The 23,364-nt window shown below is 45.5% G+C and overlaps 1 protein-coding gene across 2 annotated transcripts in view; it reads right to left on the reverse strand.

Moving 5' to 3' along the window:
* The window catches only part of LOC121002061 (MOB kinase activator 2-like), a 51,028-nt gene that overhangs the window by 21,848 nt on the left and 5,816 nt on the right, over window positions 1–23,364 (reverse strand). Inside the window, exons 2-3 of one of the 2 annotated variants that reach the window (XM_040433372.1) lie at window positions 9,090–9,188; window positions 5,303–5,451 (exon numbers count right to left, since the gene is read on the reverse strand). In XM_040433372.1, coding sequence (XP_040289306.1) covers window positions 5,303–5,451; window positions 9,090–9,127 — 187 coding nt within the window. In that variant the 5' untranslated portion in view covers window positions 9,128–9,188. Of the gene's footprint in view, window positions 1–5,302; window positions 5,455–9,089; window positions 9,189–23,364 lie in introns of both variants that reach the window. The other variant, XM_040433367.1, reaches the window with a different exon arrangement.

Genomic DNA, 23,364 nt, shown 5'->3' on the forward strand with positions numbered 1-23,364 from the left:
TGACTTTCTGAGCACCTGTCATGTTTCCTAAAGTTCTACAATGCCCAGACAGTACAAATACCCCACAAATGACCCCATTTCGGAAAGTACACACCCTAAGGTATTCGCTGATGGGCATAGTGAGTTCATAGAACTTTTTATTTTTTGTCACAAGTTAGCGGAAAATGATGATTTTTTTTTTTATTTTTTTTCTTACAAAGTCTCATATTCCACTAACTTGTGACAAAAAATAAAAAGTTCTATGAACTCACTATGCCCATCAGCGAATACCTTGGGGTCTCTTCTTTCCAAAATGGGGTCACTTGTGGGGTAGTTATACTGCCCTGGCATTCTAGGGGCCCAAATGTGTGGTAAGGAGTTTGAAATCAAATTCTGTAAAAAATGACCTGTGAAATCCGAAAGGTGCTCTTTGGAATATGGGCCCCTTTGCCCACCTAGGCTGCAAAAAAGTGTCACACATCTGGTATCTCTGTATTCAGGAGAAGTTGAGGAATGTGTTTTGGGGTGTCTTTTTACATATACCCATGCTGGGTGAGATAAATATCTTGGTCAAATGCCAACTTTGTATAAAAAAAATGGGAAAAGTTGTCTTTTGCCAAGATATTTCTCTCAACCAGCATGGGTATATGTAAAATGACACCCCAAAACACATTCCCCAACTTCTCCTGAGTACGGAGATACCAGATGTGTGACACTTTTTTGCAGCCTAGGTGGGCAAAGGGGCCCATATTCCAAAGAGCACCTTTCGGATTTCACAGGTCATTTTTTACAGAATTTGATTTCAAACTCCTTACCACACATTTGGGCCCCTAGAATGCCAGGGCAGTATAACTACCCCACAAGTGACCCCATTTTGGAAAGAAGAGACCCCAAGGTATTCGCTGATGGGCATAGTGAGTTCATGGAAGTTTTTATTTTTTGTCACAAGTTAGTGGAATATGAGACTTTCTATGAAAAAAAAAAAAAAAAAAATCAGCATTTTCCACTAACTTGTGACAAAAAATAAAAAATTCTAGGAACTCGCCATGCCCCTCACGGAATACCTTGGGGTGTCTTCTTTCCAAAATGGGGTCACTTGTGGGGTAGTTATACTGCCCTGGCATTTTCCAGGGGCCCTAATGTGTGGTAAGTAGGTAAATGACCTGTGAAATCCTAAAGGTGCTCTTTGGAATATGGGCCCCTTTGCCCACCTAGGCTGCAAAAAAGTGTCACCCATGTGGTATCGCCGTATTCAGGAGAAGTTGGGGAATGTGTTTTGGGGTGTCATTTTACATATACCCTTGCTGGGTGAGAGAAATATCTTGGCAAAAGACAACTTTTCCCATTTTTTTATACAAAGTTGGCATTTGACCAAGATATTTATCTCACCCAGCATGGGTATATGTAAAATGACACCCCAAAACACATTACCCAACTTCTCCTGAGTACGGCGATACCACATGTGTGACACTTTTTTGCAGCCTAGATGCGCAAAGGTGCCCAAATTCCTTTTAGGAGGGCATTTTTAGACATTTGGATACCAGACTTCTTCTCACGCTTTGGGGCCCCTAGAATGCCAGGGCAGTATAAATACCCCACATGTGACCCCATTTTGGAAAGAAGACACCCCAAGGTATTCAATGAGGGGCATGGCGAGTTCATAGAAAAAAAAAATTTTTGGCACAAGTTAGCGGAAATTGATATTTTTAATTTTTTTCTCACAAAGTCTCCCGTTCCGCTAACTTGGGACAAAAATTTCAATCTTTCATGGACTCAATATGCCCCTCACGGAATACCTGGGGGTGTCTTCTTTCCGAAATGGGGTCACATGTGGGGTATTTATACTGCCCTGGCATTCTAGGGGCCCTAAAGCGTGAGAAGAAGTCTGGAATATAAATGTCAAAAAAAATTTACGCATTTGGATTCCGTGAGGGGTATGGTGAGTTCATGTGAGATTTTATTTTTTGACACAAGTTAGTGGAATATGAGACTTTGTAAGAAAAAAATAATAATAATTCCACTAACTTGGGCCAAATAAATGTCTGAATGGAGCCTTACAGAGGGTGATCAATGACAGGGGGAGTGATCAATGACAGGGGGGTGATCAATGACAGGGGGGTGATCAATGACAGGGGGGTGATCAATGACAGGGGGGTGATCAGGGAGTCTATATGGGGTGATCACCACAGTCATTGATCATGCCCCTGTAAGGCTTCATTCAGACGTCCGTATGCGTTTTGCGGATCCGATCCATCTATCAGTGCATCCGTAAAAATCATGCGGACGTCTGAATGGAGCTTTACAGGGGGGTAATCAATGACAGGGGGGTAATCAATGACGGGGGTGATCAGGGAGTCTATATGGGGTGATCACCACAGTCATTGATCACGCCCCTGTAAGGCTTCATTCAGACGTCCGGATGCGTTTTGCGGATCCGATCCATCTATCAGTGGATCCGTAAAAATCATGCGGACGTCTGAATGGAGCTTTACAGGGGGGTAATCAATGACAGGGGGGTAATCAGGGAGTCTATATGGGGTGATCAGGGGTGATCAGGGGCTAATAAGGGGTTAATAAGTGACGGGGGGGGGTGTAGTGTAGTGTAGTGTGGTGCTTGGTGCTACTTTACTGAGCTACCTGTGTCCTCTGGTGGTCGATCCAAACAAAGGGGACCACCAGAGGACCAGGTAGCAGGTATATTAGACGCTGTTATCAAAACAGCGTCTAATATACCTGTTAGGGGTTAAAAAAAAAACACATCTCCAGCCTGCCAGCGAACGATCGCCGCTGGCAGGCTGGAGATCAACTCTCTTACCTTCCGTTCCTGTGTGCGCGCGTTCACAGGAAATCTCGCGTCTCGCGAGATGACGCATATATGCGTGACTCTGCGCAGGGCTGCCACCTCCGGAACGCGATCCTGCGTTAGGCGGTCCGGAGGTGGTTAAAAGAGGACGTCTCAGAGACATAACTGGACGACTAACTGATCCTCTCGAGTCCAGGCCCCGGCAAATAGCAGATTGTCAGGAAATCAGCGGCTGATTAGGAGAAATAGCTTGAGTCGGTTAGAACAGAAGATCTCTGTTCTGGCTCGTATTGGGGTCCTAAGAGGGGAATCCCTCTAAAACGTTCACACGCCCAGACATATGCCCAGGAGTCTTCTTTATAGGACAACCCCTTTAATCACTGCTTAAAGGAGGTTCTCCGGGTATTAAGAAAATCAAAATACTTAAAATATTACTTTATTATAAATATATTCTCAAATACCTTTTATTTTTTATAATGGCTCATTTTGTCTGGGGAGCAATCATCAGGGGAAACAAAATGGCTGCTGTCCCATTAGTTAACACAAAACCTATCCTGATCACACAGCACTGAGGTAAAGTGCTGCATCCTCCTCCTCTCTACTTATCAGGGATTATGATCCTGAATACAGATGATAAGAACTTTAGCTGAATCTCTGGGGGAATTTAGTTCATGAGGAGACAAAGTATAGAGAGGACGGACAGGATGTGGTAATGTGGGGCTGTAGCAATGGAGACTGTAATCAAGTACTGCTGCACATTAACCACACCTCACTCTCCTCTCAGGTCTCCTCATCTTCTCCATTCCCACAGAGATTCACCTGTATTCAGGATCAGGATTCCTGACAAGCAGAGAAGAGGAGGCGGCAGCACTATGGCTCATTGTGATGAAGTAACTTGTCCACCTGTGTGATTAGGACAGGTTTTGCGTGTACTGATAGGACAGCAGCCATTTAATTTCTCCTAATGGTTGCTCTCCAGAAAAAACAAGCCATTCTAAATAATAAAAGGTATTTGTGAAGATATTTATAGTATTTTTTAATTTTTTTTAATTCCTGGAGAACCCCTTTAATGAAAAGTACAACTTCCTAATATACTTTTTTGATTTGTTGTCCCGTTCCATGGCCCCACAAAAAATATATAGAGCATGTACTATTCTTGTAATTTGCGTACCGCAAAACACTTACGGTCGTGTGAATGCACCGTTAAAGGGGTTGTGCCCCTAATATAAATGTATCCCGCCCAACAGATATCGCTGTTACATCACTTTCCCCAAAGTACCATACCACCACTGCCTTTTACTAAAGTCGTTAGCCTACCATTGCGCCCTGTGGTAAATCGGTTTTGATATTTAGTTGCTGTTGGTTACGTCCTGCAGTGGAGCCATGTAAGGTCCCTTTCACACAAGCGAGTGCAATGCGTGACGTGAACACATAGCACCCGCACTGAATCCTGACCCATTAATTTCAATGGGTCTGTGTACATGAGCGTTGTTTTTTCAGTTCTGCGTTGCGTGAAAATCGCAGCATGTTCTATATTCTGCATTTTTCACGCAGCCCTGGCCCCATAGAAGTGAATGGGGCTGCGTGAAAAACGCATTGCATCCGCAAGCAAGTGCGGGTGCGATGCCTTTTTCACTGATGGTTGCTAAGAGATGTTGTTTGTAAACATTCCGTTTTTTATCACGCGCGTGAAAAACGCATCAAAACGCATTGCACCCGCGTGGAAAAAAAATGAACAACTAAACGCAACCGCAGACAAAACTGACTGAACTTGCTTGCAAAATAGTGCGAGTTTCACTGAACGCACTCTGAACGCATCCGGCCCCAATCCGCAACGCCCGTGTGAAACCAGCCTAAAACAGGACGCACACGCGTCATTGGTAAGAAAAAGGTGGCGTGGTTAGTGTCACATGATCTGCTGATGTCAGGACATATCTCACTGCCCAAAGGTATGAAGGGACAGTAGACACATGAGAAACCAGGAAGTAGGTGTCAAGCATGGGGGATAGGGGAGAACTGCAAATGAGATAAATCTGAGAGAAAAATAAAAGAAAAAAAATCTAATTAAAAAAAATATCCAAGGAGGAATGGGAGCTAGAGTAATGAAAATAATCTTTAGAGTAAAAAGTCGTTTACTTTAAGAAGTCACTCATATAATAAAGCTCCTTCTGAGTCTACAGAAAGGTCCCGTTGAGACATTTAGTTAATGATGGTAAGACACAATAACAGACTGCCCTTTCATTTGTACTACTGTTGGGGTAAGGTTACTAGAGTTTCCCATTGAGGATAATCCGCAGCTTGTGTTCATACAGATGTAGCAGAGGGAATTTTAACTCTTTACAGCTGCAGTGTGCACAGCGGCAATGAACCAAGTAAGATAACACACCACATGTAAAAGCACTAACTATAAGAACATTGCGCTAAGTGACAAACTCAGCCCTGCTACATCTCTTTTGAATGATCTAGACAGACTACTGGTTTCAATCAAGAGAACAGCCAGACAAGAACTGGGCAACTTACCATTACTGGCCAGCCATTCGTCTACATTGAGTCCTTTCGGCAATGCCACCAGCATTAAGACATCAGCATCTAGTATTCGAGCCCCAGTATAGCGCGGCTCTAGGTAGAGCTTCTCGCTTTCTGCTGCCACCTTCTTTTTTAGTTTACTGCTGCTGGAAAAGAGGAAAGAAATGTTAGTATGATGTTGCACAAAATCCTCAACTAGTTAGGAAGGACCTGAAGACTAAACATAATGAACCATGGTGGCCTTCATGCACACTCACAGCGCCAATCTTGTATACAGGTTGTGTCTGGTACTGCAGTTTTGCACCATTCAAGCAAATGGAATCCATAGAAATGAATAAATAATTGATAGGCAGGTCAGATTATCCCACTAGACTAATACCCACCTAATACGGCCTCCATCTAAAATGTAGCAGTACGCTAGTGTACTTGTCAATCAGGTGTCAAGGAAAGAAGGAAGGAGTGACGAGACCCGTAGGTGTCCAATTTGAGCCCCCATAGTATTTTTTTTTTTTTTGGGGGGATATTACTGCAGTATCTAATCATCTTGGAAGGAGCCCATGAGGAAGTAGCCACCCGTCCTCCACCCTGTTTGATCTGTGGCTGACTTCATGTGTATGAGGATGGCAGGAAATGACACGTGACAGCGATAGAACAGGAAAATCAGGCATTTTGGGAGTTGCCCTAATCTACCAACAACTTTACAGCCAAGTATCCTACTTGCACTTCTCTCCCTCTAATTACTCAGAAGGCCCTAATAAGGATTGTGTCGACCTTCTAGGAAAACATCCTAATAAATGAACATTGATGACACGTTTACACCCAGTATACATTACAGTTCCCAATGGGGTTGTCACCCAGCTTTCCTAGATTCCTGAAGGGCTGATTTGATTAGCTGTGCTGTAATAGTGGACAGGGGATGAATCAATGAATTACAAGGCAAACTGAGTTGAAGAAATCCGGGTGACTGTCCCATCGAGGGCGGTAATGGCGGCCATATGATTACTCACTGACTTTCAATTTTTTATTGTTCCTTCTATATCTGAGACGGCACACTTGTTACTCCGAGACTCTTGAAATAATGACTCTCTGTGTGTGTCCAGACATGATACACATCTATGGATTTACAGTATGTATCCATATAAAATGTACTCTAACCCCCAGCATCCGACATCTACAATATCCGTACCCAGAGCCAATATTTATAGAAAATGGGCCCCCGGGCAAAAGCAAGATCCCCCACTTGCCATTTTTAGACAGTTATATATATATTTTTTTATGGTGGTCTATAGTATTGAAAAGGTTAATTATAAATTCCCTGGTGGTCTGGGGTAGTGAAGGGGTTAGTTCATATAACTCCTGGGGACCCCTAGCAAATGTCAATTCAGTTAACCAGTTTTGAGCCCCTAAAACAGGGTCTTCAACCGTATTTACGTATGCATGGAGAAATTACTTTTATTTTTTTTATCTTAAATGAATTTCTGAAATATTTTTCGATTGTCCTTTTATTTTTGTCATGTACATTTCCTGCATTGTAGTAAAGTAAAAATAGACCGTAATAGCTTTGTCATGTGTCATACCTGCTCCGACAGCAGATCTAATCAACGCGGATGAATTTGCTTATCAGTACTTCCTTAAGGGTCCAGTCACACGTCCGCAAAATGGGTCCGCATCCGTTCCGCAATTTTGCGGAACAGGTGCTGACCCATTTATTTTTAATGTGGCCGGATTGTGCTGTCCGCATACACATTTGCGAATCCACAAAAAAACAGAACATGTCCTATTCTTGTCTGCAAATGCGGACAAGAAAAGGCATTTTCTATGAGTGTCGGCGATGTGCGGTCCGCAAAATGCGGATCATCGCTGACAAGCATACGTAGGAGCGCTCTTTAGCGATGATTTGCCTATGTAACTCTGCCGCCAAATTACCCGATCAACGCGCAAACAGGCAATCGCAATCTGTGAGCAGGTTTAAAAATCATTGCTCGTCAGCGGCAGATCATGTATCGCAATAACGGTCTGCTGCTGGCAAACAATGATTCAGTATGGGGACGAGCGTCAGTGAACGCTTCCTTCCCAACAATTGTCGGCCTGATCACCTGGTGTAATAGAGCCCTTAGGACGAGGCAATGACTGGAAGCCATGTATCTGCCACTATCACTGTTTGGCGGCCGCACAATTGCTGTATAAACAAGCTTGACCACAGACATTAGATTGGATTAGCGGCCCAGAACAGGGATCACATCAGATCCTTATCTCCTCCATTAACATGCCAGTTCAGCTCTGCTGAATGTGAAAAGGAGAAGCGACTCTCCGGCTGATCTTGGTATGCTCATCTCCGGAGTAATCAGAGGTCAAAATCCCCCCCCCCCCCCCCCCCCCCGACCTCATTTCAAAATTAACAGACTATGGAAAACACTAGGATCCCCCACGGTCCTGATAATGAGGGTTCCCAAGTTCCCTCCCAGAGTTGCAGTAGTTTGAATCTCAGCCCACAGCACCATTCACTTCTATGGGACTAATGGACGGCAATTTTCCATAGAAGTGAATGGAACAGTGGATGTGATATTATTTGCCTAAATAATTTTCATGGGACAACCCCTTTAAGGAGTGTATGACCACTGGGAACTCCACCTTCACTGAGCTTTACTCAGCCCATTGACTGTAATGGACCACCGATCCAGCTGAGGCCCCGAGAGGCAAGGTGGTCGAGCTCCCCTATACTTACATCCCCGCACACACCTATATGATCTGGTGGGGAAATCTCTTCCAAATAGGCTTTCCATCTTAATTTAGGGTAGAAGACAGAAAAAGAGTGGTCTGAAGACAGTTTTACTTCTTTACCCCTTCTCTGCCTTCCATTCTGTGCACCTTGAAGAACTCTGGAAACGCTGATCTCCAAGGGATCTAATGGCTTATAATCCAGTCTACCTGTCACTCCTATGAGACAATCGGACTCAAGATTGGTGGCAGATCCACCGACAAGTATCCAACTCGTATGATCATAATAATATCTATGTGGCTAAAAAAATCCTTAAAAAGATTAGCCCTCCCAGAAAACCTGTTTTCTAAATGAGGACCTGCAGACGGGTCCTCAAGCTGCAGTCATACGTACAAGCTATTATAGGGTGCCTATTCAAATAAAAGGAGAACCATGTATGTCACAGTTGGACACTGTTGAGTCCTTCAGAGCAGGATCTGCCCTTTCCAGTGACACTCTTCATTGGCTAACAGAAAGGGGGTCCTGATGCCATCTGTATGCCCAAGTAGGATAGCTGAGGCGTTTGCCCCTCCATAGGGTAGACACATGGTGGTGTTTAATATGCATGTTAAACAGAACATTAAAACAACCTTTTATCCCCGATCACACATAGCGTAGAAAGTAAACAGTTAGGCTCTGTCCGGACTCTGATATATACATCAGGAGAATTTCCTGAAGGCTTTGACCTGTGCCATTGCTTAGGCATACAGTAGCATACGTCAACCAGACACTTCCATATATAATACATATACCGCACAGTATAAATTATTTTTAGTGGATACGCCATAGCGTAGTATAGTCGACTGTGCTTTTCTATACAGTAAAAATAACATTACACTGACGAATACCGGCCTGATGGAGGCCAAAAGAACGCTCGTTGAGCCTCCGTCTGGCGAGAGGGGCCTACGGCTACATTCTGCATATGTACAGAAGCTTTTCCAGCGTGAACACAGGACAGGCTCACAAAATGTGATGTGAACAAAGCCTTAGTTGAATTAAAGACGTAAAAGAAAAAATACTCACTGCTTCCCCAATAATTTCCCAACCGCCTGAAATACCATGGTGCCGGCAGGTTTCAGTGTAGACAGAGGAGCAGCTGCTTCCCACCTTCACTCTGGAGACCTGGGGGATGAATAGGAAAGACTCTGTCAGAGGGTTGACTAGATCTGTCCTCGAAACAAGCACATGAAACAAAAGAGCAGTGTAATGCAAATGAGGAGCCTGAAATCACACTCCCTAGAACTTCCAGGGCTACAATTATTGTGCAGATTAACCAGAGAGCAATTGTCTAGCCAATTAGTGTCACAGACTCACAGCAGGTGGCCGCAAGCCGCCGCTATTACCAGGATTTGTTTAAAATGGAAATATTTGGAGAGGTAAATGTGCGGGATTGCTGGATTTCCACCTCTTCTGAGAGGAATTTAGTGCCTGCAAATTTATGTTGGCTAAGGCTACTTTCACACTAGCGTTGTTTTAATCCGGCGTTCAATTCCGACACCGGAACTGCCCGCCGGATCCGGAAAAACGGATTACATTTAAATCCTGATCAGGATTTTGATCACAATGAAAAAATGCATTGGAAAAAACAGATCCGCCATTTATGGACTTTAACTTTTTTTTCACATTTTTCAGGTTTAACATGCAAAAGCCGGATCCGGTTTGACTGAACACACAGCGCCGGATCCGGAGTTAATGCAAGTCAATGCGAAAAAGACCGGATCCGGCGTTCAGTCAGTCAAAGTGTTCAGGATTTTTGGCCGGAGGTAAAAATACAACATGCTACAGTTTTCTGAAAAGCCTGATCAGTCAAAAAGACTGAACTGAAGACATCCTGAACGGATTAGGCTACTTTCACACTTGCGGCAGAGAGATCCGGCAAGCAGTTCCGTCGCCGGAACTGCCTGCCGGATCAGGCAAAATGTATACTTAGGGCTCTTTCACACCTGCGTTGTTGTCTTCCGGCATAGAGTTCCGTCGTCGGGGCTCTATGCCGGAAGAATCCTGATCAGGATTATCCTAATGCATTCTGAATGGAGAGAAATCCGTTCAGGATGCATCAGGATGTCTTCAGTTCCGGAACGGAACGTTTTTTGGCCGGAGAAAATACCGCAGCATGCTGCGCTTTTTGCTCCGGCCAAAAATCCGGAACACTTGCCGCAAGGCCGGATCCGGAATTAATGCCCATTGGAAGGCATTGATCCGGATCCGGCCTTAAGCTAAACGTCGTTTCGGCGCATTGCCGCATCCGACATTTAGCTTTTTCAGAGTGGTTACCATGGCTGCCGGGACGCTAAAGTCCTGGCAGCCATGGTAAAGTGTAGCGGGGAGCGGGGGAGCAGTGTACTTACCGTCCGTGCGGCTCCCCGGGCGCTCCAGAGTGACGTCAGGGCGCCCCAAGCGCATGGATCATGTGATCACATGGATCACGTCATCCATGCGCATGGGGCGCTCTGACGTCATTCTGGAGCGCCCCGGGAGCCGCACGGACTGTAAGTATACTGCTCCCCCGCTCCCCACTACTACTATGGCAACCAGGACTTTAATAGCGTCCTGGGTGCCATAGTAACACTGAACGCATTTGGAAGACGGTTCCGTCTTCAAATGCTTTCAGTACACTTGCGTTTTTCCGGATCCGGAGTGTAATTCCGGCAAGTGGAGTACACGCCGGATCCGGACAACGCAAGTGTGAAAGAGGCCTAACTGATGGCATTAGTAAGACTGATCAGGATCCTGATCAGTCTTAAAAATGCCTGATCAGTCGAAAAAATGCATTGAAATGCCGGATCCGTCTTTCCGGTGTCATCCGGCAAAAACGGATCCGGCATTTATTTTTTCACCTTTTTTTTCAGTCTGCGCATGCGCATACCGGAAGGACGGATCCGGCAATCCGGTATTCTGAATGCCGGATCCGGCACTAATACATTCCTATGGGAAAAAATGCCGGATCCGGCATTCAGGCAAGTCTTCAGTTTTTTTAGCCGGAGATAAAACCGTAGCATGCTACGGTTTTCTCTTTTGCCTGATCAGTGAAAACGACTGAACTGAAGACATCCTGATGCAAACTGAACGGATTACTCTCCATTCAGAATGCATGGGGACATACCTGATCAGTTCTTTTCCGGTATAGAGCCCCTGTGACGGAACTCTATGCCGGAAAAGAACAACGCAAGTGTGAAAGTAGCCTTACTCTCCATTCAGAATGTATTGGGATAAAACTGATCAGTTCTTTTCCGGATTTGAGCCCCTAGGACGGAACTCAATGCCGGAAAAGAATAACGATAGTGTGAAAGTACCCTAAAAACTGCCGTAGTTTTTACTCCAGGCGCATGGACTGCCACAGATGTGCCTAATTGATGACGAGTATCTAGCGTATAACATATCTAACGGCAGCACAGAGGGGAAAACTAAGGCCTCATGCACACGACCGTTGTTGGGTTCAGTGTCCGTTGTTCCGTTTTCCGTGATTTTCTGCGGACCCATTGACTTTCAATGGGTCCGTTGAAAACTCGGAAAATGCACCGTTTGTCACCCGCTTCCGTGATCCGTGTTTCCAGTCCGTGAAAAAAATAGGACCTGTCCTATTTTTTTCACGGACAATGGTTCACGGACCCATTCAAGTCAATAGGTCCGTGAAAAAACACGGAGGCACACAAGATTGTCATCCGCGTCCGTGATCCGTGTCCGTTTTTTTCCTATCATTTTCAAGGCAAACTTGACTTAGATTTTTTTTCACTTTTCATGTCTGGTGATCCTCCAAAAATCAAGGAAGACACACGGAAACGGATCACGGAACAACGGAACCCCGTTTTGCGGACCGTGAAAAAATGCTGTCGTGTGCATGAGGCCTAAGACTGCGTTAAAAAGCTGGTCTTAGTAAATGTGCCCCAGAATCCTCTGGAGGCAGTGTAATTCTCCTGAGAACCTAAGGATCAGACATATTGAAATCCAGCATGCCTGACCCTTCTTTCCTCTGACACCTGCTTTCGGGGAAGAGTTGGGAGGATCACACACATAGTAGATGGTTGGTCGGCAGCACTGAAATGAGCAAGACCTCAGACTCGTGGTCATGCTCCTCATCACTGAAGTATCCCCCATTGAAGCTGATCAGAAATCTAGGCAAAACCTTAAATCAAAATACAAAATTATATAGTAAAATCTACCTATCCCCCAACATCATGAAACTAATCGGACATTAGCTATTTGAGCATCCCATTGCTTGATGGTGGCGTGGACTGGGCGTATGGAAATTCAGGACAAACACCTTACAGTTATCTGATTAAGTGACGTCCGTGACAAGAGGGTTATTCATGGCAATATGAAACGATCACAATATTACGTTGAATGCAAATATAATAAAACATTGACGCCAACAGAAAAATTCCAATACATAACCGTGGGTTATTAGTACACAATTTCCATAATATTGGAAACAGAGGGTGTAGACACAGGGCAGATTTACTAATGTGGTCACCTAGACGGGACAGTCAGAAGATGTTCCAGTTCTTCACTGTGGAGCACTTTGATAGATTCGGTGCCGGCAACGCTCACCTTCCTTTATGGCGCCTTTATAGAGAATCATTCTTGTTTACATCCAGTGGCTGGGCCTTAAGGTAAGCCATTAATATTGGATTGGTGGGGGACCCGACTCCTAAGGATGCTCCTAAGGGCTCATGCACACAAACGTATTTTCTTTCCGATTCCGTTCCATTAATTTTTTTTGCGGACTGTATGCGGAACCATTCTCTTCAATGGGTCCGCAAAAACAACGGAAGTTACTCCGTGTGCATTCCGTTTCCGTATCTCCGTTCCGCAAAAAAGTAGTGCATGTCCTATTATTGTCAGCAAATCACGGTCCAAGTCAACGGGTCCGCAAAAGATACGGAACGCACACGGAACACATCCGTATTTCATCCGTATTTTGCGGTTCCATACTGTGGAAATGTTATGCCTAGCCCATATTGCTCATGTGTTTGGTGATTAATAAGTCACCGTTTTTGTTTCCGATCCGCAAAAAAACTGATCAAATACGGAAACCATATGGATCTGTTTTGTGCAATAACGGAACGGAAGAGGACTTAAATCAGAAAAAAAAAAAAACTCAGATAAGGAACAACGGATCCGTGAAAAATGGACCGCAAAACAACGGTCATGTGCATGAGCCCTAAGAAGCATCTTCTTCATGGTTTACCAGGTACAGCACTGTACATTTGGTAGCGCACAGCAGTTAATGGAGAGACCGGTACATGCACAGTCTGCTCACCATTCATGGCAGCATGCAACAGGGCCTCGGTCTGGACATAGGACCTGCACCTATTGGACATTCACGGCATGTCATGTGAATACCCCTTTAAAAAAAACATGCATAGTGTACAGTTAAAGGGGTTTGCCACGTTCTCGCTACTTGTGACCAATGTGTAGATAAGAAGATGACTATATGGCACTTACTAATACGATCTGTTGATATTCTGTGCTGTTTGCTAAATATCATGAACCATGTCACCTTGTTAGGCCTCATGCACACGACAGTATTTTGTTTCAGTGCCCGATCCGTTTTTTTTTGCGGATAGGATGCGGACCCATTCATTTCAATGGGTCCCCAAAAAATGCGGACAGCACACCATGTGCTGTCCACATCAGTATGTCCGTTCCGTTGCTCCGCAAAAAAAATAGTGCATGTCCTATTTTTTTCTAGTTTGCGGACAAGGATAGGCATTATAACAAGGGATCCGCAAAAAAAAACGGAACGTCATCCGTTTTTTTTTTGCGGACCGCAATACACATACAGTCGTGTGCATGTAGCCTAAGGCTAGGTTCAGGCCTCATGCACACGACCGTATTTTTTTTATCGGTCCGCGAACAACGGGGTTCCGTTGTTCTGTGATCCGTTTCCGTGCGTCTACCTTTATTTTTGGAGGACCACCAGACATAAAGGAATGTAAAAAAAGTCTAAGACAGGTTTGTCATGCAAATGATAGGGAAAAAAACGGACGTGGATGACAATCTTGTGTGCCTCTGCGTTTTTTTGCGGTCCCATTGACTTGAATGGGGCCGCAAACCGTTTTCCGCGAAAAAACCGGAATTAGTCTTACCGGTAATTCTGTTTCCATGAGATCATCACGACGGCATACAAGGAGATTGACCCCTGACCTCTGTAGGGGCAGGAACAGAGAAAGGTTAAATACCCTCCTCCCACCACCAACACCAGTGTTTCCAAAATCACACAGAGCAACCCGGTGGTGGAAAATAGTGAAACAAAGGTATTACTTCATACCTTCTAGAGACCTACTAGGTCAAAATGATTTAAATCATAGGGAGGGAATAACGTGCCGTCGTGATGATCTCATGGAAACAGAATTACCGGTAAGACTAATTCCGGTTTTTCCATAGCATCATCACGACGGCATACAAGGAGATATAAAAAATATATCAGTTAAGGGGGGGCTACAGCCTGGAGGACTTTCCGCCCGAAGGACAGATCAGAAGATCTGGAAAGATCCAGGCGATAGTGCTTTATAAATGTATGAATGCTGGACCAAGTGGCAGCACGACAGATTTCCTCCAGAGAAGCCCCAGCTCTCTCCGCCTGAGAGGAAGACATGGCTCGAGTGGAATGGGCCCTAATGTTGACTGGACATGTAAGGTTTTGTATCTGGTAACAAAGACTAATGGCTTCTTTGAGCCATCTAGCTATAGAGGACCGGGAGGCTTTTTGGCCCTTAAATCTTCCTCCAAACAGGACTAGAAGATTGTCAGATTTTCTAAACTTCTCAGTCACCGTGATATAGTTTAGGACTGCCCGTCTAACGTCCAGAGAGTGAAACGCCAATTCTTTATCATTAGAGGGGTGCTGGCAAAAAGAAGGTAGGGTAACCTCCTGGCTCCGATGAAAATTGGATACGACTTTGGGGAGAAATCCAGGATCCAAACGGAGAATAATCCTATCATCTAGAACACGGAGGTAGGGTTCCCTGATTGATAGGGCTTGTAATTCCCCTACTCTGCGGGCCGAAGTTATCGCAATTAAGAAGGCCGTTTTCAAGGACCATAATTTTATTGGACAGTCAGACATGGGTTCAAAGGGTGGTAAAGTAAGGCCTGTAAGAACGACGTTCAGATCCCAGGAAGGGACACGGGCGGTGATCGTTGGGCGGAGCCTCGTCGCCGCCTTAATGAATCTTTTGATCCAACGATGGCCGGCTATATCTTGGTCAAAGAAACAACCTAGGGCTGAAATTTGGACTTTCAAGGTAGAGGGTCTAAGTCCCAGGTCCAGACCTTGCTGTAGGAAATCCAGTATTCTTTGGATGTTGGGTTTACGCAAATGTGGCGATTCGTCCCCACTCCAGGAACAAAAACGTTTCCATATCTTAAGGTAAATTGCTGACGTTACCTTCTTTCTGGAGGCTTTCAAAGTAGCAATAACTCCGTCTGACAGGCCCTGAAGCTTCAGGGTTTGGGACTCAGGATCCAAGCCGCCAATTTCAGAAACTGCGGGTTTGGGTGTAGAACTGGACCCTGCTGGAGTAGATCCCCCCGCACAGGAAGGAGCCATGGATCTTGTAGGGAAAATTTTTGGAGGGATGAGAACCAGCTTCTCTTTGGCCATAGGGGAGCGATCACAATCACCGTGGCCTTGTCTTGAAGAATTTTTTGTACCACCTTCGGAATTAGAGGAAGTGGAGGGAAGGCATAGCACAGATTCCAATGCCAACGAATGGCGAAGGCGTCTAAGGCATGAGGTCTGTCCCTGGGGTTTAGGGAACAGAATGTTTCCACCTTTGAGTTTGCCCTGGTGGCAAACAGATCCACGTCGGGCATACCCCATTTCCTTACTACCAGCCCGAATATTTCTGGACTTAGAGACCATTCTGTATGGTCGATTCTGTGGCGACTGAGAAAATCCGCTTCCTGATTTAGTATTCCCTTCAGATGAACTGCCGATATCGAGGCCACATTCTGTTCTGCCCAAGCAAAGATTTTTGTTGACAGCGCTTGTAGGGTTACGGACCGCGTTCCTCCTTGATGGGAGAGGTAGGCAATGGCCGTAGTGTTGTCCGACAGCACTTTTATGTGATGATGACACAACATTCCCTCTGCCACCTTTAACACCTCCCAGACTGCTCTCAGTTCCCTGAAGTTCGATGACTGGGATCTGATCGAATCTGGCCAAGTGCCCTGGAACATACGATCCCCCACCTTTGCACCCCAGCCGGACAGACTTGCGTCTGTTATTACCTGGACCTGGGGAGTTTTCTGCCACGGATTTCCCCGAGATAAGTTTCCGTGGTCTTTCCACCAATTTAGGGACTGCAGAATCTGAGTTGGTGGACTTACTTGATGATCTAGAGAGGATTGGCACTTGTCCCAGACACTCAGGATCCAGGACTGTAGGGGTCTGAAGTGTATTTGACACCAGGGAACTGCCTGAATACAGGATGTTAGCAGGCCCAGCAGACTCATCGCCTCTCTGATAGAGCAGGATCTTCTTTTTTGAAAGGACCTGATCTTTTGTTGGAGAACTGATATTTTGTCTCGAGGTAGGAATACCGCTTGCCTTCGGGAGTCTAGGATCATCCCTAAGAAACGAACTTCCCTTGAGGGGGTGAGGACGGACTTTCCTTTGTTCACGATCCACCCCAGATCGTCTAGGATGGAGAGAAAAAGCTTCAGGTTCGAACTGATTTGGCTGAGACTTTCGCTGACTAGAAGGAAATCGTCCAAATAAGGGATTATCATAAGTCCCTGTCTTCGGGCAAAGGCGACCATCTCTACCACTACTTTGGTAAATATTCTTGGCGCAGATGAAATCCCGAAGGGAAGGGCCCTGAACTGGTAGTGATGGACGTTTCCTGATATATCCTGGATTGCAAACCGGAGAAACTTTTGTGAGTCGGTGTGAATGGGAATGTGGTAATAAGCGTCTTGTAGGTCTATTGTGCACATGAAGACGTCTTTGCTTAGCAGAGGGATTGTAGATGCTAGGGTCTCCATCCTGAATTTTTGATAACGGATGAATCTGTTTAGTGGTTTCAGGTTTATGATAGTCCGAAAAGCGCCTTCTTTCTTCCTGATTAGAAATAGGGTTGAATAGAAACCCCTGCCTCTTTCTGGAGGCGGGACCGGTGAGATTACATTCATTAAGTGAAGTTTCTGGACTCCTTGCCAAAGGTTCATTTGGAACCGTGTCAGTGAAAATTTGTTTGGGGGTCTTGAAGACCACTCTATTTGGTAGCCTGCCCCGACTACCTTGGAAATCCAGGGGTTCTGGGAGATGGATTCCCATGACCCCAGGAATCTTGAGAGTCTTCCCCCCACCCCGACGTCATTGCTTATCGGAGGATTTTGGGTGGGAGAAGGATTGGCCTCTTCCTCTTCCCCCTTTTGGATAGCTCCAACGTCCTGATTTCCCTTTCCCCCTGTAGCTTTTTTCTTGACCCGAGGAGGGGCGAAAAGGATACCGGCGTCTGGAGGGGCGATCTTCCGGAAACCCCTTCTTTCTGTCCGCGGCCTTCTCTAGAATCTTATCTAGCACCGGGCCAAACACATATTCTCCAGAAAAGGGTATGGAACAGAGCTTCAATTTAGACGTCTTGTCCCCTGACCAGCACTTCATCCAGAGGGCTCTTCTGGCTGCATTGGAAAGTGCCGCGTCTCTGGCTGAGAATCGGACTGATTCGGCAGAGGCATCCGCCAGGAAGGCCGTGGCGGATTTTAAAAGAGGGAGAGAACTAAGAATTTGTTCCCTAGATGTTCTATCCTTAATATGAGTTTCCAATTCTCCCAACCAAAGATACATGGATCGGGCGACTGAGGTAGCCGCAATATTGGTTTTAATATTGAACATGGACGCCTCCCAGGATTTCCTGAGAAGACTGTCCGCTTTACGATCCATTGAATCTTTAAGTTGGGAGGTATCTTCAAATGGGAGAGATGTTTTTTTGTTCACTTTGGCCACCTGTACATCGATCTTCCACTAGAGGGAGAGAGAGAGAGCAAGAGGGGGACAGCAGAGGCGAGCTAGCTGCCCCTGGAAATAACTTCCTCTCTCTCTTTTTTCCCCCTTCCACCCATTACAGCAGGAGAGGGGGATCAACAGACTCCCTGACCTGCACAAACAATACCCCCGAAGGGGACTCACAGTTGGTAGCAGCGCCGGTGGCTCAGCTCTGGGGGATCGCTCAGATGCTGACATCGTCCTCTCTGTAGGCAAGGGTTCCGCACCAGTGGGGACCGATCCTGGGAGCGTTCTGACACGGGCGGTAACCAGCGTTTATGCCTCGGTTTTAAACTGGGCTCCACGCTGCCGCCGCGACGTCACTTCCGGGTCGCCGGCCGTGACGTCAGAAACATGCGCTCCATGCGCCGGCGCGCACCCAGCTATCGCCCTTTCCTTAGGCTAGGAGGGAGTCTGCGCCAGGGACAGGCCCCGGAATAACCAGGACGAGATAGCCCTGAACCCCCTGCCCAGCGTTAGTACTTGGACCGCGGGAGGGCAGGGGGACGCCATGCTGGATGCCGGCGTTTTCCAAAGGTAACGGAAAATAAAAAATAAGCAGGTTCCATTTCCTTAGCTTCATCTCCCTGCATACAGGGAGACCTTTCTCTGCCCTGTCCTCTGTAGGGACAGGAAACACTGGTGTTGGTGGTGGGAGGAGGGTATTTAACCTTTCTCTGTTCCTGCCCCTACAGAGGTCAGGGGTCAATCTCCTTGTATGCCGTCGTGATGATGCTATGGAAATAATAGGACAGGTTATATTTTTTTGACGGACTGGAACCACGGATCACTGACGTGGATGGTAAACGGTGCATTAGCCGAGTTTTCAACGGACCCATTGAAAATCACGAAAAACGGCGCAACGAACACGGAATAAAACAACGGTCGTGTGCATGAGGCCTCACACTGAGTATTTTGGAGGAGGTTTTGAGGAGAATTTTCCTGCAGGTTTTTCAGCCAAAGCCAGAAGTGGACCCAGCAGGAAGGAGAAGTACGAGTCCTTCCTTTATATTTCGGATTCATGTGAAACCACTTCTGGTTTTGGCTGAAAAATCTGCCTGAAAACCTCCATGTGAACCTACCCTTATAATCCCACTAGTGTCCATTGCATATTTTTTTCTACAGTAATTCAGGCCTAATAAGGCAAAGTTTTATTTTCATTTCTCTGGTGAGAAATTCCCCACTCCATAATGATATTACATAAATGGAGACTTATCGCAGACTGTAAGACCCCTCCCAGCGTCATTCTTATCTGGAGCGCGGACAGCTCTTGCAGCCCCATAATACATTCTAGATTCATTATCGCTGCACAAATACATGAATTCTCCACATTTTCCACAGTATTACAGCGCCTGTCAGCTCCACAAGGCCGGAGGTTTCCTAGTGTGCGGCTACACCCTTTATATTTAGCTGAACATTAACCATTAACATGCAGAGCGCTCCTGCTGATGAGATGTGCGCTTCATTTCATTAAGGCCTCATGCACACGGCCGTTGTTTAGGTCCGCATCCGAGCCGCAGTTTTCGCAGCTCGGATGCGGACCCATTCACTTCAATGGGGCCGCAAAAGATGCGGACAGCACTCCCGTGTGCTGTCCGCATCCGTTGCTCTGTTCCGTGGTCCCGCAAAAAAAAAAACATGTCCTATTCTTGTCCGCGCTTTGTGGACAAGAATAGGCAGTTATATTAAAGGCTGTACGTGCCGTTACGCAAATTGCGGAATGCACACGGACGCCATCTATGATTTGCGGACCGCAAAAACATACAACGGTCGTGTGCATGTAGCCTAAAGGGAATGGAAATAGAGATGAAACTCCCTTTGTCCTACTGACAATCTTCGATATGCTTAATGTTTCTTCCATAGATGCCGGACTATCAGATTATCTGAATTATCAGATTTCTCTCTGCTCAGTTTTGTGCTGGATTTAAGGACACCTCTCTAATCACTATACTATATAAAGTTCTATTAATTTTAAAGGCTGTGTTCACACCAGTGTTATTCGACCCGGAACAGAATTGTCAAATCCAGCGCATCACCAAAATAGATGGCACTCACGCGAAACCAAGATGTAAACATAGCCTTAGGCTCCCATCAATCTATGTAACATAAAATTAATCTACTTGGGGGAAAAATAAAATAATAAAAATAAAAATAAATTTAAAAAAAACGCTTACCGTTTTGTGTATACATCTCCTAAGCACATTTATATGTTTCCATGGTTAGGCCTCATGCACAAGGCCGTATTTTTGGTCCCATTCATTTCTATGGGGCCGCGAAAAACGTGGACAGCACACAGATGGCTTCCTTGTGGTGTCTGCATCCGTGTGTCTGTTCCATAAGTTATAGAACATGTCCTATTCTTGACCGTTTTGTTCTAGTGAAGGGAGTGAGAAAATTGCAGGATGCACGTGGCCGGTATCCGTATTTTGCGGATCGCGTTCATGTCTACCAGATTGAAGTTAAGCTTGGTTCACATATGCAGCGAATTCCGGTCAAAGTCAGTGCAGGAATTACACAGCGCCATTTGTTGTGTAGTGGACAGAGTTAGTTACTGCAGCGATGCTGCCATTAAAGTGAATGCTGCAGTAACCAGAGATAATGCAGAACAGCTGATTGGCGGGTGTGTGAGGTGTCAGACCCCCACCGATCAAATAGTGAAGGCCTATCCTGAGGAGTGGACGACCCCTTTAAGGGCTTGTTCTGACACACACACACAGTCCATTTGAACCAACTGCACCAAAAGGTACAGGCCACCAAGTAAATTGTGCACATCAGTATAGATAGAGACGGATGCCTCGAATGCAGGAAGACACCATCGAGGATCCTACTGTAAATATCTGTATCCTGGAACCTACAGCCTGCATCCTGGTTGTACAGCCTGCACGCCGCTCAGAGTGGGTGGTCTAGTTCTTCGCTAGGTTTCTTCAAGTCTTGTCTGTGGGCAGGCTGAAAAACTCTTTAGGTTCCATATAAACAGATATCATACTTGGAGAGATGCTGTCTATATTAATAAGATATGCAAAAGTTCAAATATATCTAAAAAGATGGAAAACAGCAGCTGATAGAAAACACTGGGTTGTCCCATCATGCTACGGTGACCAGACGGCCAGTTTTAGGCCACACAGTCCAGTTTTCTGACTACCTGTCCTCCGTCCGGTGCGGAGCCTGGACGGACGCAGGGATGTCCTCCTTTTCAGTAGCTCATGTTCAGACAGCAGCTTCAAGCACAAACTGACCCATCTCCCCCCTGCACCTCACTCAACGTTCTTCCAGTTGGCTTTTTATCTTTGTTGGCAGCGGGCGGCGTGACTTTTGGGGGTCACTATGTCTTCTCCCTGCTTGAGGGTTCTCTGCCCTTTTAATTAATATTGTCATGTGGTCATAAAAATCAATGTCAATCTGGCACCTAATAAATTCACATAAAATACACAAGATTTTTTAGTTATCAATCTTCTAGGTCATTTAAAGGGGCCTAGCGATATGGATGTAGAGGTAGCGGTCACACTGATGCCTAAAGGGGCAAAACTCCCCTCACACAAGAAGACACCGGTATTACAAATGGTACACGATATATTTTGCATTGGTGTCCAGGATCTGTCTGCTTCTGGGAAAACCCGATTCCAGTACAAAATCTGAAACATAAAACCCTGAGACTGATCTTACAAGAGGTTATGTAGCAGCAGCATTTCCTAACCAGGCCTTTCGTTAAAGAACTTGCCTGGCCAATTACATTTAAAAAAATAAAAGGCTCAAGAGTGTAAAAATAACGGAAATAAATAACACTCCCCTCCCCGCCAGTCTCTACTTCCTGGCCCCTCTCGGCACACAGGAAATGACCACTGGCAGAGGCGGGTCTCCACTGTGGCCGGTGATTGGTTGAGGAGAAGCAGAGATAGGCAATGGAGCATAAAGCCCCAGAACGGGGGATCGTTAATGAGTAGGAGTTCTTTTTTATTTTTATTATTTTACACAGTTTTGAGCATTGGGGGGGGGAAACATTTAACTAACAAGACAACCCCTTTAAGTCATAAGCTGGCAGTCACCAACTGCATATTACCATTCCACATCATGAAGACGGTCCAAGATCCGTGTAATGGAAAATGTGGATATAAGGTTTCCCGTCCTTTTATTACTGGCTTAAAAATAGTCCTGCAGCAGGTGAAGCAGTGTGCATTTACATTCACCTCCATTATTAATGAAGACTCATGGAAGTCATGATTGCAAACCGGCCGCCTGGAGACCACGGAGCTGCTACGTAGATAGAAGCATTTATATCAATAATTAGGTTTTTTTTGTCATCTGAGGCATCAAATACATGGACACTCTGCTTGGCCAAGTAGAGATAAAAAAAAAAAAAACAATATATCAGGCTGGGCAAATGTAAGAGAATTATATTTTTAAAAGAGGGGACTGCGGGTCAGGTTAGTTTTGACAAGACTAATGAGGTCACAGTGGACCATTGAAGATAAAACCGAAGTATCTGCTTATCCTGAAAAAAAATTAAATCTATGAAATCAGACACTTCATTCAGACAATTCTTGCACTGCTCTGACCTCAAGAAAATCTTGATTTGTGTTGTCATGCTCCAGGGAAGAAGCCAGCTGCTGGTACAGTAACCTTTCAAGGACAAGTCGGTGATTTTCTTGCGTGTATTGTGACATCTCTCCCTCCCACCCACATCCTGTCACACCTCACATCCACTACATTCTACCTCCATGATAAGCCTGGAGCTGTATTACTGATTGCACATATGAATATACTATTGTTGGCGCTAAAAAGAAATCATTTCGGAAAGTAAGGATGTTTTGTGTCGGGAGGATATTGTGAGGTAGCAAAGAGTCTCTTAAAGAGGTTGCCCCATTACAAAAACCTATGTCTCATCGGTGGAGATCTGACCACTGGGACCCCTGACGATCACGAGAAAGGGAGCCGGTGTTCGTCTGTGTGGTGCTGCTCAGAGAGGATTCCCAACATGGATTAACAGTATCAAACCCTCAGCTGAGAGGAGGATATATCTCAGACACTGGTATATCAAGATGAAAAAAGTATATTCACCTTGCTACTGAGCAGCGTAGACATAGGCACAGGACCACCCAACCAACAAGGCCATTGAAAGGTCAAGAAACAAGACCCTGATGCGACTGTGGAAGACTCTTGCGCACAATTATTGCAGAAGTATTAGCAGGTTTCCATGACAAGCTCTAATGATGACGTCTGTATCGGAGTTCTGCCTCCTTTCCTCCCGACAAATCAGTAAAATTTCATTAAGACAGACACGCAACAATCAGATTGATGCTCATTGTG

The sequence above is a fragment of the Bufo bufo genome, chromosome 1 (genome assembly GCF_905171765.1).
Source record: "Bufo bufo chromosome 1, aBufBuf1.1, whole genome shotgun sequence".
Classification (NCBI taxonomy): domain Eukaryota; kingdom Metazoa; phylum Chordata; class Amphibia; order Anura; family Bufonidae; genus Bufo; species Bufo bufo.